This window comes from Astyanax mexicanus, chromosome 8 (genome assembly GCF_023375975.1).
Source record: "Astyanax mexicanus isolate ESR-SI-001 chromosome 8, AstMex3_surface, whole genome shotgun sequence".
NCBI lineage: Eukaryota > Metazoa > Chordata > Actinopteri > Characiformes > Acestrorhamphidae > Astyanax > Astyanax mexicanus.
Window position 1 is genome coordinate 2,239,205 of NC_064415.1, and position 12,246 is coordinate 2,251,450.

A 12,246-nucleotide genomic window follows, 5' to 3' on the forward strand; every position below is an offset into this window, starting at 1 on the left:
TGCACTCTAATCATCAGTGGGCTTGAAGTGGTTAGTGGTTTTCGTTAGTGGTTTTCTAGCACACTTTTTACCGCAGAGCTTGATTGAGAGAGTTAGCTCAGTTATCTATGTTGTGCGGTACAGTGCAGTAGAGATGATTTATTCAGTCGGATCAGCTGAATTGTCCACAGATTTCCAATCGATCTCCCCCCTGACTCGCTGCACCCAGCCCAGATTTGGGTTTACACACACACGGTTACCGTTCCGTACGACAAAACTGCAGTGAAGAAAGTTTAAGAGTGTTAAAACTGGAGTAATTTACTACAGAGACATGTAAATACATTATTAAACACACTGTAACACACACACCCAGCACCTGCAGCATTTAACAAACGTATAAGTGCATTAACAAAACGAAGTAATGTAGTTTTTGCATGCTATATTTATTGCCCAGATTACTTTAGGATACAATAATAATAGTAATAGTAATATTAGTATCTGATTTGCACCATTGCAACTCAATCTAAGGAGCCAGATCAGAGTTCAAGCAACATTTAAGCTAAGGAGAAAAGAGACAGTGAGAAAAAGGGAAAATGGCACAGCTCGTAAATATTAGAAATTATGTCTCTGTTCCAGGAACACTAAAAGGCTCTTGTTGCAGCTGCTTATTGTATTAAGTGAAATGAATTGCCACATCAGAGGAAAATAAAAAGCTTGATGTTTAAAGAAATCAAGGATGCAAACTAAAGCAGTGTGTGGCCTTTTTTCAGCGAGCTGTGATTGACAAAAATCAACAAACTGAAAATGAACCTTTATTATCATGTTATTGGATAATATTATCAAATATTATCAAATACCATGAAAATAAAAAGGTTCATTTTGAAGTGTGGTATGCATTTTATATACATCAAGGTGATGTGAGGTGCACAGTAAGCACAGCAGCTTAAAGTTATATTAGTTTAAATAATACTTGTAAATAATACACTGTAATATTAAAACAAAACATAACAGGGTGAAACTTACATCAGTCCAGGTCTTGGACAACCGAAACTTGTTTCTTCATAACTCACAATGCGTCCTGCAGGGATTTGTCTCTGATAGAAACTGGTACAGCATACATTCATTCCTTTTGGATCTGTATCGTAAAAATAAAATCAGATAATGTAGAAACTCTCATTTAATAAAAATAAAAATACAGTCATGAACTCAGGTAATAGTAATGATAAACAGATACATTTTATTATTTAATCAGTAGATAATCTTACGTTCTCCCTCCACACAGGACTGAAGGTAGAGGACGACCAGCAGACCCAGGAGGAGAGAACCACTCCAGAACTTCATGATTGTTTCTTCAGCTGCAGGAGATGATGATCAACTCAAATCTTCTTCAATAAGGTGACAACCTGATAAAGGGGGTGGAGTTTGTTTTAATGGACACTTTAAATAAATACTTTTCACAGGAACTGTGAATTAGCTATGGTCTGACTAATTAACACCTTCCCAACCCCTCCCCCAAACACATACACACAGACAGATATACAGCGCCCTCCATAATGATTGGCACCCCTGGTTAAGAAGTGTTCTTTGGATTCTAATAAATTATTTTTAACAAATATAATATAGGACAACAATGCACAAAAGAGAAAAATCTACGTTTTTATTTAAATGCCTTAATTACTCATTTAAAAAAATAATCTTTTAAATGAAGTCAACCTCCTTTTACCAACAAGACAGCACTTAATCTTTTCTTTTTATATGATTGGAGAATATAGAAAGAAGGATATTCCACCATTCCTCTTTTCTCAACCTGTCTAAATGGTCTAGAGTCTGGTCTTCTCCTATGCACTCTTCTTTTCAGCTCTTCAGCTCACCACACAGCTCTTCTATTCTTCTATCTTCTATTGGTCTGGGGACTGAGGTGGCCATGAGAGGAGCTTGATTTTGTGTCTTGTGAAGCATTTTTGAGTTAGATTTGGTCACGTTTAGGGTCATTATCTTGCTCAAAGACCCATCTTTAGCTTTCGGACAGAGGCCACCAGATTCTGATTTGAAATGTTCTGATATTTCAAAGAGTTTATGATGCCATGTATCCTTACAAGGTTTCCAGGAGCAGGAGAACAGGCTAGAGCTTAGATCGGGCCCAAAAAATCCGACCCGACCCAGCCCGAGCCCGTGCACGTTCTGCCCGACCCGATCCGATCGGACCCGCCCCATAAACTGGCTGTTTTCTGCCTGATTGAATGAGCTAAATATAATCAGAATTATGTTAATTAACACTGAAACATAGAAGCATAGAACTATTATTTAATTAACATGATTTTTAAGAACAGCTGCACACAGTGCTGCCCAGAGCTACGTGATTACATTTTTCATTTTTAGTTTAATTTTATTTTGTTTTTATTTTTTCTCCTACAGTTCAGTAAGTTTTAATTTGTTTTTAGGGTGGGCTTGCTAGTTTTAATTAGTTTTCACACAACTCATCAGAGAGATCAATCTAAGAAACGAGAGAGTGAGAGAGAATGAGAGAGGGAGTGAGAGTGATTCTCACACACTGTATCTCCTGTTTCTCTTTTATCTGCTCGCGCTCATATTCGAATCCCATACATAATTCTGCAGTTTCTCAGTGTTTTCTGTCGTAGTTAGTTATGTTTTTTCCTTTTAATTACTGTTTTTATTAGATTCAGTTAACACAAATGTTTTTTCACTTTCAGTTTTCGCTATTTCGCTAGAAATCTCTGACTATTTTCTGGAGCCGGACCCAACCCCGAGGAATATGGTGGGAAATCTCGACCCGATTTTGGGTCGGTCCTCGGGTCAGGTCGGGTTCGGGCAGAGAATCTAAGCTCTAAAACAGGCCCACAGCATCACAGGTCCTCTCCCATACTGAACAGTGGGCATGAGGTTTTTCTCTGTACACATTCTTATTGATACGCCAGACCCACTTAGAGTGTTTGTTGCCAGAAAGCTCTATCTTGGTCTCATCTGACCAAAGCACACGGTCCATGTTCAACTCCACCCGTTTACGCTTCTGATTATAACTCAGAAAAGGCTTTCTTTGCACGGCATTCCTCCCAAACAGCTTGATGTCATATAGATAGACCTGATGGTTGTTTGGGAGACCTCATAACCCCAAGATGCTACCATTTGATTCAATTCTCTTACAGTGAGCTTTTTCTTGTCTTTCCCATGTTTAAGAGAGGGGAAAGAGAAAGAGAAATGAGTAAGACTAAGAGAGATAGACCTCTGTATAACTCCATATTCATATTCCAGGGAAACAGGAAGTGATGAATTACTAATTAAAGGGTTCTAAATACTTTGATCAACTTTATAAACTACAGTAGAAATTACATAAATAGTTAAAATACATTTATTTCCAAGAAATTGTTAAGGGTGAAACAGGTCTTTTTATGAACAATAAGTTTGTGTGAGCTTACGCTTCTGCAATAAAATAATTTGTTTTAAGGTTTTTAACACATTTTAACCAGAGGTGCCAATAATTATAGAGGCCGCTGTTGTAATAACAGTAAGTGACAAAAATGACAGTAAGTATAGTATTATTACTATATAGAGTAATAATAATAAATATAGTCATTACTAATAAAAGCAACAACAGTAAACATAGCAGTAGTAAATACTGCAAAAACAATAACAACAATATGAGCAAATACAGTTATAACAATGAGTATAATAACAGAAACAATAAATAGTGTATTAAAATAAAAGTAATAACATTAAATGTAGCAGTGGCAGTAATAACAGTAACAACACTAAATGTTACTGTGGTCACATGATTATCTGTACACAGCTGTAGATAAAACTCTTATTATAAAGGTTTGAAATGATGTTTACAGTAAATCTTATCTTCATTTGTAGAGATAAATAATAACTCCTATCTAGAACAGTACCGTTGGTGTTCTAGAGTTTGGGTTCTGCTCCTGAGAACCGGTCTGGATCACTGTGGTCCGGTTGTTGCTGGATCTGCTTCTATAATCCGTGTTATTTCCTGTCTGAAAAGAGGAAACTGCTTCCTGAAACTCTCTTTCACTTTCACAGCTTTATGTTCTGATATCTAGAACCCTTTGTAAACCCAACAGCACACTGTGTTCTGAGTTCTACTGCAACTCAGTAGAACATGATCAACAAACAGTTCCAGAAATGATGGGACAGTTTCTGTTTTTGAGGATAAAGTGACTCTAACTGTTTTTCTCAACAAACCCATCAATCAGTCCAGAACCTCAGACAGAACACAGCCCAGAACCCGGTTCTGCTGCAGAACAGGTCATTAGTGTAGTATTAGTGTAGTTATAGAGAGTTATAACCCCCAGTCTCTTACCTTCTTCTCACAGCAGTAGAGTAACGGTCCGGTTCTGTAAATCTGGACTCTGGACTCTGAAGAACAGGAGGAAACAGCAGAGCTCCGAGTGGTAGAAATGCAGAACTGCATACAGTCATTTTACACTGTTACACAATAATAACAATAATAACTCCTGCTGCCAGAATCTACTGTTGTCTGTCTAAAACACATATATCCTGTATTGTGAATTTCCTGCTCAAATTAAACATTTACTTTCTCTATATGTAAATTATGTAAATGTACATTTATCTTAATTCACTGCTCAACTATAAACTGCTAAGAAATGACACATTTGTAAGTTAGTATATACAGTTTTATGAAAAAGTTTGGGCACTCCTGATAATTTTCATGATTTTCCTTTATAAATCATTGGTTGTTCGTATCAGCAATTTTAGGTTTAGATGAACACAATGATATTTGAGAAGTGAAATGAGGATAAGATTTCAGAGGATAGGATTTCAGAAAGTGTTACATCAATATTTAGTAGATCCCCCTTTTGCAGAAATAACAGCCTCTAAATCAGGGGTGTCCAAACTTTTTTGTCGGGGGCCAGAAGGAGAAATATATTTGAAGTCACGGGCCACAGACTCTGTAATAAAACAAATAATGAAATATACCACTTTAAATAATACATTTTCCTGATTACTTTCATTTACACACCATTTTACTTGACTTACTATCTTTATCTTTGACAGTGTTGTGTAAACTAAGATTATTCAAATTGATGTTTAATTTCATGATGTCTCCTAATATCAAACTCCTTAATTACGGCAACTTTTGCCCTTTTTCTGCGCTACAACTGAACACTCTCGCCCCTTTTAGACTCTTTGGCCTGTTTTTCTGCGCTACAACTGAACATTCTCTCCGCTTCTAGACTCTTTGGCTCGTTTTTCTGCACTAGAAATGCGCACTCTCTCTGCTTTTAGACTCTTTGGCCCATTGTCCTGCTCTACAACTTCGCTCTCGCTGCTTTTAGACTCTTTGGCCCGTTTCTGACACCTAGCGTTCAAACTTTGAATCTCACATTATAAAAACCTGCTTAACAGCGGCCCAACTTTCATTCTATTTCTAAAATACCTCACGGGCCGCTCCAAAAAGGAAATGGGCCGCAAATGGCTCTGTTTTTGGCTCAGAAAAGGCTTCTTCTGCATTTCTCTTCCATACAGCCTCTCCTTGTGCAAAGTGCGCTGAATAGTGAATAGTGAATGATGCACAGTGACACTATTATCTGCAGCAGGATGATATTGTAGGTGTTTGGAGCTGGTCTGGAGGTCTGTGGGTTGTCTATAACTGTTCTCTCCATCCTTCTCCTCTGATTATCTGAGATTTGTCTTGTTCTGACACTTCAGGTCTTAACGTAAATCCTATGAACTTAATTTCACTTCTCAAATATCACTGTGTACATCTGCTATATGATATATTTAAATGGAATTGATGATCCCAACAACTAATGGTTTATGTTACAAAGAAAAATCATGAAAATTATCAAAATTTTTCATACTACTATATAAAATCAGATGAGAAAAGCGATTTAGTAAAAAAGGTTAAACGTTTAAATTGATGTTCAATAAAATACTAAAAAAAAGAATAATTTCAGAATGTAATAAAATCAGTATAGTTTACCAGTATAGTCCAGTAGCAGTTTATTGGTTTGGTGATTTATAATATCTGTAAAATAAAATGTGGTCGATTGAGCTTCATGTGCGATTCAGTATTTGCACAGCAGGTGGCGATATTAACATTTAAATGATATTTAGAAATTTCATTTAAAAAAATCCCTCTCATCTAACAGTTTATTAATACAGATTTAAATTAGTAGCAGTTTGTGAATGAGCAGATGTCCCAATATTTTTGTCCATATAGTGTGCTATACCTGTATCAGGTAAAATACAAGTGAAAAATAATTATGAGAGGCAGCAGAATACTTTCAGCATTTATTGTATTTTATGTTCTATTGTGAATAAAATATGTTTTTTTTTCACCCATATTATTATTGGTAAAATAGGGAGATTTGCAAATCAATGCGTTCTGTTTTTATTTACATTTATTTATATATTACACATCGTCACAACTTTTTACCTTTTTTTGGAGATTGGGGTTAAAGATGCAGTTCTAGCAGGTATAATAATTTACTTTAACTTGTTTGTATGTGTGATTTCTCTTATTTTTAATTTCACAGACAATTCATTTCTTTTTACTTTACTTTTGCTATCAAAGCTGATGAATTACTAATTTTGACGATGGTTTTATAAGCATTTTACATGTTGATGCTACATACAGTGAAATGTACTACTGAGTTGTAAGTAGGGTAAGTAGTAAGATGTTTTATTGAAGAAGTTTTATTGAGCTAAGTTAATGTAAATTCAGTGAGTTTGGAGCAGTTAGTGTTTTTTTAGTACACTTTTTACCTCAGAGCTTTAGCTACACTATGCTGTAAGATAAGATAAGATAAGATAAGATAAGATAAGATAAGATAAGATAAGATAAGATAAGATAAGATAAGATAAGATAAGATAAGATACCTTTATTGTCATTCCAGCAGCAGTCCTTAAGATGCGTAAGACATACAATGAATAACATGAACTGAAGAAAAACTATAATACACAAAAACACAAATTTAGTCAGTGGATGTATGAAAAATATGCAGTCTAAGTACAGAGTATTGCACAGGCCCAGAACTTGAGAATAAATATGTAGAAAGTGCGCAAAGTGCTGTTGAAAGTCCGGTTATAAGTGGGGGGTTGTGTTTTTTTTATTTTGCGCTTTGAATAAATTACTTATTTTTAAACAATTTTAAAACAATTATTTTACAAGTGTTTTTAATATATTTTGATTATATGTACATGTACTACATTGTTAAAAATAATGTTTTTAAGTAATAAAAAAAATATTTAGCAAAGCTGCAGAGTTGCTTTCTAATAGAGTTTGCCACAATGCTAATAGAGAGTTAGCCTAGCTAGCTAATGCTAGCTATGTTGTGTTGTGTAATGCTCTAAATTACTCATTTTAAGGGTGATTTGATGATTTTATGAGCATTTCTTTATATGTTGATGCCATAAGTGTAGTAAAATAAATGCCAGATGTGTTATTAGTGTAAGTAGTGAGATTTAAAATGTGTTTTTTTTTTTCTTTTCAATTAGTGAGCTTGTAGTGGCTAGCCACGATACTAACAGTTAAAAGTTTTCTTGCACACTTTTTACCTCAATCTGCAGAGTTAGCTTAGCTAGCTACCCAGCTATGTTGTGTTATGCCCTTAATTTTGCATTTTAACAATTTTATGAGCATTTATTTTATGAGCATTTATATATTTTGAAGTTGTTGTTGACCATAGTGCAATGTACTACAGAGTTGTAATTAGTGTAATTACTGAGATTTAAAACGTTTTTTTTTTTTTAGCAAATGTAAAAGTTTCTGGCACACTTTCACCTCAGTGTCCAGAGAGTTAGCTTAGCTAGCTAATGTTAGCTATGCTGTGCTGCGTAGTGCTTTACTGTATTACTTATTTTGATGACGATTTGATAATTTTATGAGCATTTTAAAATATATTTTAACACTGTGAACATAATGAAATGTCCAAGAGAGGTGTTTTAAGTGTAAGTAGTGAGATTTATAATGTTTTTAGCAAAGCTGGACTCAGTGGGCTTGGAGCAGTTAGCCACAATGCTAACAGTTAAGAGCTTTCTGGCACACTGTTTACCTCTGTCTGCAGAGAGTTAGCTTAGCTAGCTATGTTGTGCTGTGCTCTAAATAACACATTTTAATGATTTTATGAGCTTTTTAAATATATGGCTATGCTATAAAGTTGTGGTTAGTGTAAGTAGTTAGATTTAAAACGTTTTTTATTGAGCATATTCACTTTTTGGTGCACTTTTTTACCTCAGTTTTTCAAATTTTCTATGCTGTGAACATAATTAAATGTTTAACAGTTATGTCATTAGTGTAAATAGTGAGATTAAAATGTTTTTATTGAGCAAAGTTAAATGTTATTCAGTGGGCTTACTGCATACTGTTAGCATTTTTTCTGGCACACTTTTTACCTCAGTCCACAGAGAGCTTAAATAAGTGAGTTAACTATCTAACTATGTTGTGTAAAGAATTACTTATATTATTACTTGTTTTGGTTACGGGTTTTCTAAAGCACTTTTTACTGTGTATAAATGACTTAAATGATTTTACAAGCGTTTGTAATATATACTGATATTCTAAATGTGTACAAGTACTACACAGTTGCAAGTAATGTTTGAGTTTTAAAGCACTTTAATCTAACAAAGCTGCACTCTTGAAGTGGTTAGTGGTTTTCTAGCACACTTTTTTATCTCAGAGCTTGACTGAGAGAGTTAGCTCAGTTATCTATGTTGTGCTGTATAGTGCTCTAATTAACTAATTTTCAGGATGATTTGATAAATTTTTAAGCATTCTCAATATATTTTATTTTAAATTATAAACATAGTGAAATGTACTACAGAGTTGTAATTAGTGTAAGCAATGAGATTTTATTTTATTTAGTAAATTTCAAATGTATGCATTGTGTCTGAAGCAGTTAGTGGTTTTCTGGTGCCCCTTTCAACTCTGTCTGAAGACAGCATGACTGAGAATGTTAGCAAACTAACTATGTTGTGTAGCGCTGTGTATGAATTGCTTATATCCGTAGCATACATCATTTATCTATTTTAATAATGTAGTCATAGCAATGTCTATTAAGTGTTTGTTCGTAGCCTCTGAAAGAACATGAGATTTTAAAAAATCTTTATAAATTACTCATGTATAATCTTATACACTGACTTACATTGTGAACTTCTCGCAATTGTTTTTAAACTGACATTACAAATATTCCAGAAAGCTCTTGTATTTAGAGATGCACAATAAATAAGATCGAAACGCTGATTTAAAGTTTTACATGAATCCAAAAAGGCAAAACATGGGATAAGTGTAACATCTTCAGCAGACATTTTACATTTGCTAAGTTAAAAAAAATATAATTCTAATATCTGAGCACTATTTATCTAACACTTTCGTCTCAAGATGCAAAAAATAGTAAAGAAATGTAAATGTAGAAAAGTGAAAAAACTAATTTCTACTTGACTATACCAATTTTTTTGTTGAATTGTGCATCAAAAGCAAAGACAATGTAACTTATAAACCTTACACTGACCATCATACATCTATTTTTAACAGTGACTTTAAAGAGACAGATCTACTTTATCAAACTTTTACACATACACATTATTTAGGGGCGTGTCTGAATGCATGATGCCGTTTTAGCTCTGCAGACCCTTGCAACTTTTGCAATGAATCAAGTGTAAACCAAACATTTCCATTACCAGCTCACCCGTTTGTATTATGACTTGCTCTTACTGTTAATTTGTTCTGTCTAGTTGCTATCTCTGTGTGTTATCTCTGAGTACGCTTTCGCTTTCTCATGCTTTTACCCTCAGATTGAAAACAGATTAAACTGTGGGTGCATCTACCCTTCCCTTCGTCAGAGAGCGAGTGTTGAGTGTTGAACCCCTTGTTTTTTGGGTAGTTCAGCTTAGTGTAGTTAGATCGTTTTTGATGTGTGTGGTAAGGTTAGGCTGAGCCATACAAATGCAGCTCAGAATAGTTTTGTTTCTGTTCTTCTGTTCTAATCTGCAGCGTAAAGCTAAAACTAACTAATGTAAGTCTAAATGTTCTGTATATAATGTAACAAAGAATTTAACCTTGTTTTAGACTAGTTTCTGGACTGTCTAGTGTGACAATGTGCTTATTGTCTGTCAAAAAAAATGTTTTTTTGCCTTACTTTGTTCCTCTGTACCTCACTCACCATTCCTCCATCTCTTAGTAAAAACCATCACTCTATGTTTGTTTTTGTCTTTACTGAATAGTGTATCTCCTTAGTGGAGACTATGACTAAAAACATTTTTAAAAAACTATGTATTTAACCTGTTGAAACCAAATTGAAGTCTTAGCCACCTATTAATAAACTTTAGTATTATTGCCATTACAACCTAATAGGCTCCTATTTTAGTGATATATAGGAGAACCATCATCTGTGCACTGTGTGGTTTGCTTTAGGATGTGACAGCGTGTCTTTGCTATCGTAACGACAGGAAAAGTACACCCTGCGCAGTGTAAAAAATGTGAAAAAGGCATGTACTAATTCTCTTAATTAATAATAAATTAAACCAATCAGCGTGTCACTTGCCATTCCCTTTAACGGTGCAGCTACCTGGATGTTTCCAATGCTTCTCAGCAGTTATTAGTTTAGCAATGGTATTTTATTTAGTATTCTGTTTATTGTTGATGTTGATGTAAAAGTTGGGTTTGTACACTTCTGCTTGTCCATGTGTGTGTAACATGCGGGGGTTTATGGGCGGTGCACATGTCGCCAAGATAGCAATGAACAAACTGCACAAAGTAAGAAATTTATGTACAGTCTCTAAATTAATGAGTAAAAAATACAATGCAGTCATGATGATTAAATGCGTTGTGATATTTTATTGGCTTTATTAGAGAGGAGAGGAACAGAAGTTAGAGAAGGAGACAAGCCAATCAGATTACATATTGACATTAATGAAGCACAATAATAAAAGTTATTACTGTTGTTATATTTATAAAAACACTTATCGTTTTGTTTTCTCTGTTTCTAGACAGTGGAGCCTGACCAGCCCAAATTTAACCGCTATCACTGTAACAAAAACTCATATCTTCCAAACAAGAGCATTTCTATTATTCAGTTTATTCTAAAAGACTTCAGATTCTTTTACTGATTTTTTACAGACAGGTTTCTCTCGTTTACACATTACTGATTTATATAGAGATATATCCAAACTCTCTCTGAAAACATATTTCTGAATAAAATATGTGAATTAAAAACTGTGTATAAAAAAAAAACAAAAACAAATCGGTAGACCTCCCTGTGTTTAATCAGAGATGGATGTGCTTTCCCAAGTGGAAAATAACTATATGTAAAATGCATTCATAAAAACATTTGAAAATATGTATTTGTTCTCCACATAAAAATAATTGCGTATTTTTCATGCTGCAGTAATAAACAGTAATAAACAGTAATAAACAGTAATAAACAGTAATAATCAGCAGGATAGAGAAGAAGGAGATGCTGAGATCAGTTTAACTTTCATCAGCTCGTTCATCAATCTTAGCCATGGCCGCCCTCACCCAGGCCTGATTAGGGTCTGCACACACACGGTTACCCGCCCATCTCGTGAAACTGCAGAGGATAAAAAATGAGAGTTAAAATAGTTGGAGTGATTCAATACAAAAACAGATAATACACACACACACACACACACACATTTATATTTTGATTTGAATGAAAACTTGGTAAAACAAAACAAAAAATAAAAGAAGTTGAATTTTTGACAGTAATTAAATTTTAATGTAATAGAATTATTAATTATTTTAGATCTAAAGGTAATCTGCAGCTAATCCTCATCATGCACATTTAGCCTGTAATGCGTCAGTACTGTACATATTCCTGTAGGTTAAATTGTCTCACGTCTGCTGTACTTTAATGTATTTATTGTAATGTTTTAATTCTGTGTTACACAGTATATTGCAGTATAATGCATTTTTGCCACAGGTTGCATTGTGTTGGTAACATAATTTATTGCACTGTGTTCTTGTATTCAGAAGGAATTCATGTAAAATATAAAATATAACTTTCATTTGTTTCTACTAGGCCCTATTACTTGTTTTAACGTATATATATATATGAGGAACACATTTTATATACAAAGATATTATATTTAATATTTAAGACAGAAGGTAAAACTTACAGAACTCCAGGTTGTGGACAGTCACCTCCCAATATGTCATACTTCTTAATTTGTTCTAGACGCATTTTTCCCTTATAGTAATGGAAACAGCATGTCTGTGGTGCATGTGCAGCTGTTACAAAAAATAAAAATAAT

General features: G+C 34.1%; 2 protein-coding genes across 10 annotated transcripts in view; both read right to left on the reverse strand.

Annotated features, from left to right (window-relative positions):
* LOC111191212 (C-C motif chemokine 14) overlaps positions 1-12,246 on the reverse strand; it is a 75,425-nt gene that overhangs the window by 43,754 nt on the left and 19,425 nt on the right. Inside the window, exons 1-3 of one of the 8 annotated variants that reach the window (XR_007440408.1) lie at positions 4,313-4,449; positions 3,885-3,986; positions 1,314-1,382 (exon numbers count right to left, since the gene is read on the reverse strand). The exons of 2 other annotated variants lie outside the window; for them this stretch is intronic. The gene's annotated coding sequence lies outside the window, so the exon portion shown is untranslated. Of the gene's footprint in view, positions 1-1,313; positions 1,383-3,884; positions 3,987-4,312; positions 4,500-6,855; positions 6,988-12,246 lie in introns of those variants that run through there. 5 more of the 8 variants (XR_007440402.1, XM_049482692.1, XR_007440406.1 and 2 more) reach the window with 5 other exon arrangements.
* LOC111191211 (C-C motif chemokine 13) overlaps positions 10,791-12,246 on the reverse strand; it is a 35,325-nt gene continuing 33,869 nt past the window's right edge. For both annotated transcript variants that reach the window (XM_049482701.1, XM_049482702.1), the window contains exons 3-4: positions 12,112-12,223; positions 10,791-11,543 (exon numbers count right to left, since the gene is read on the reverse strand). In XM_049482701.1, coding sequence (XP_049338658.1) covers positions 11,444-11,543; positions 12,112-12,223 — 212 coding nt within the window. In that variant the 3' untranslated portion in view covers positions 10,791-11,443. The remainder of the gene's footprint in view (positions 11,544-12,111; positions 12,224-12,246) is intronic.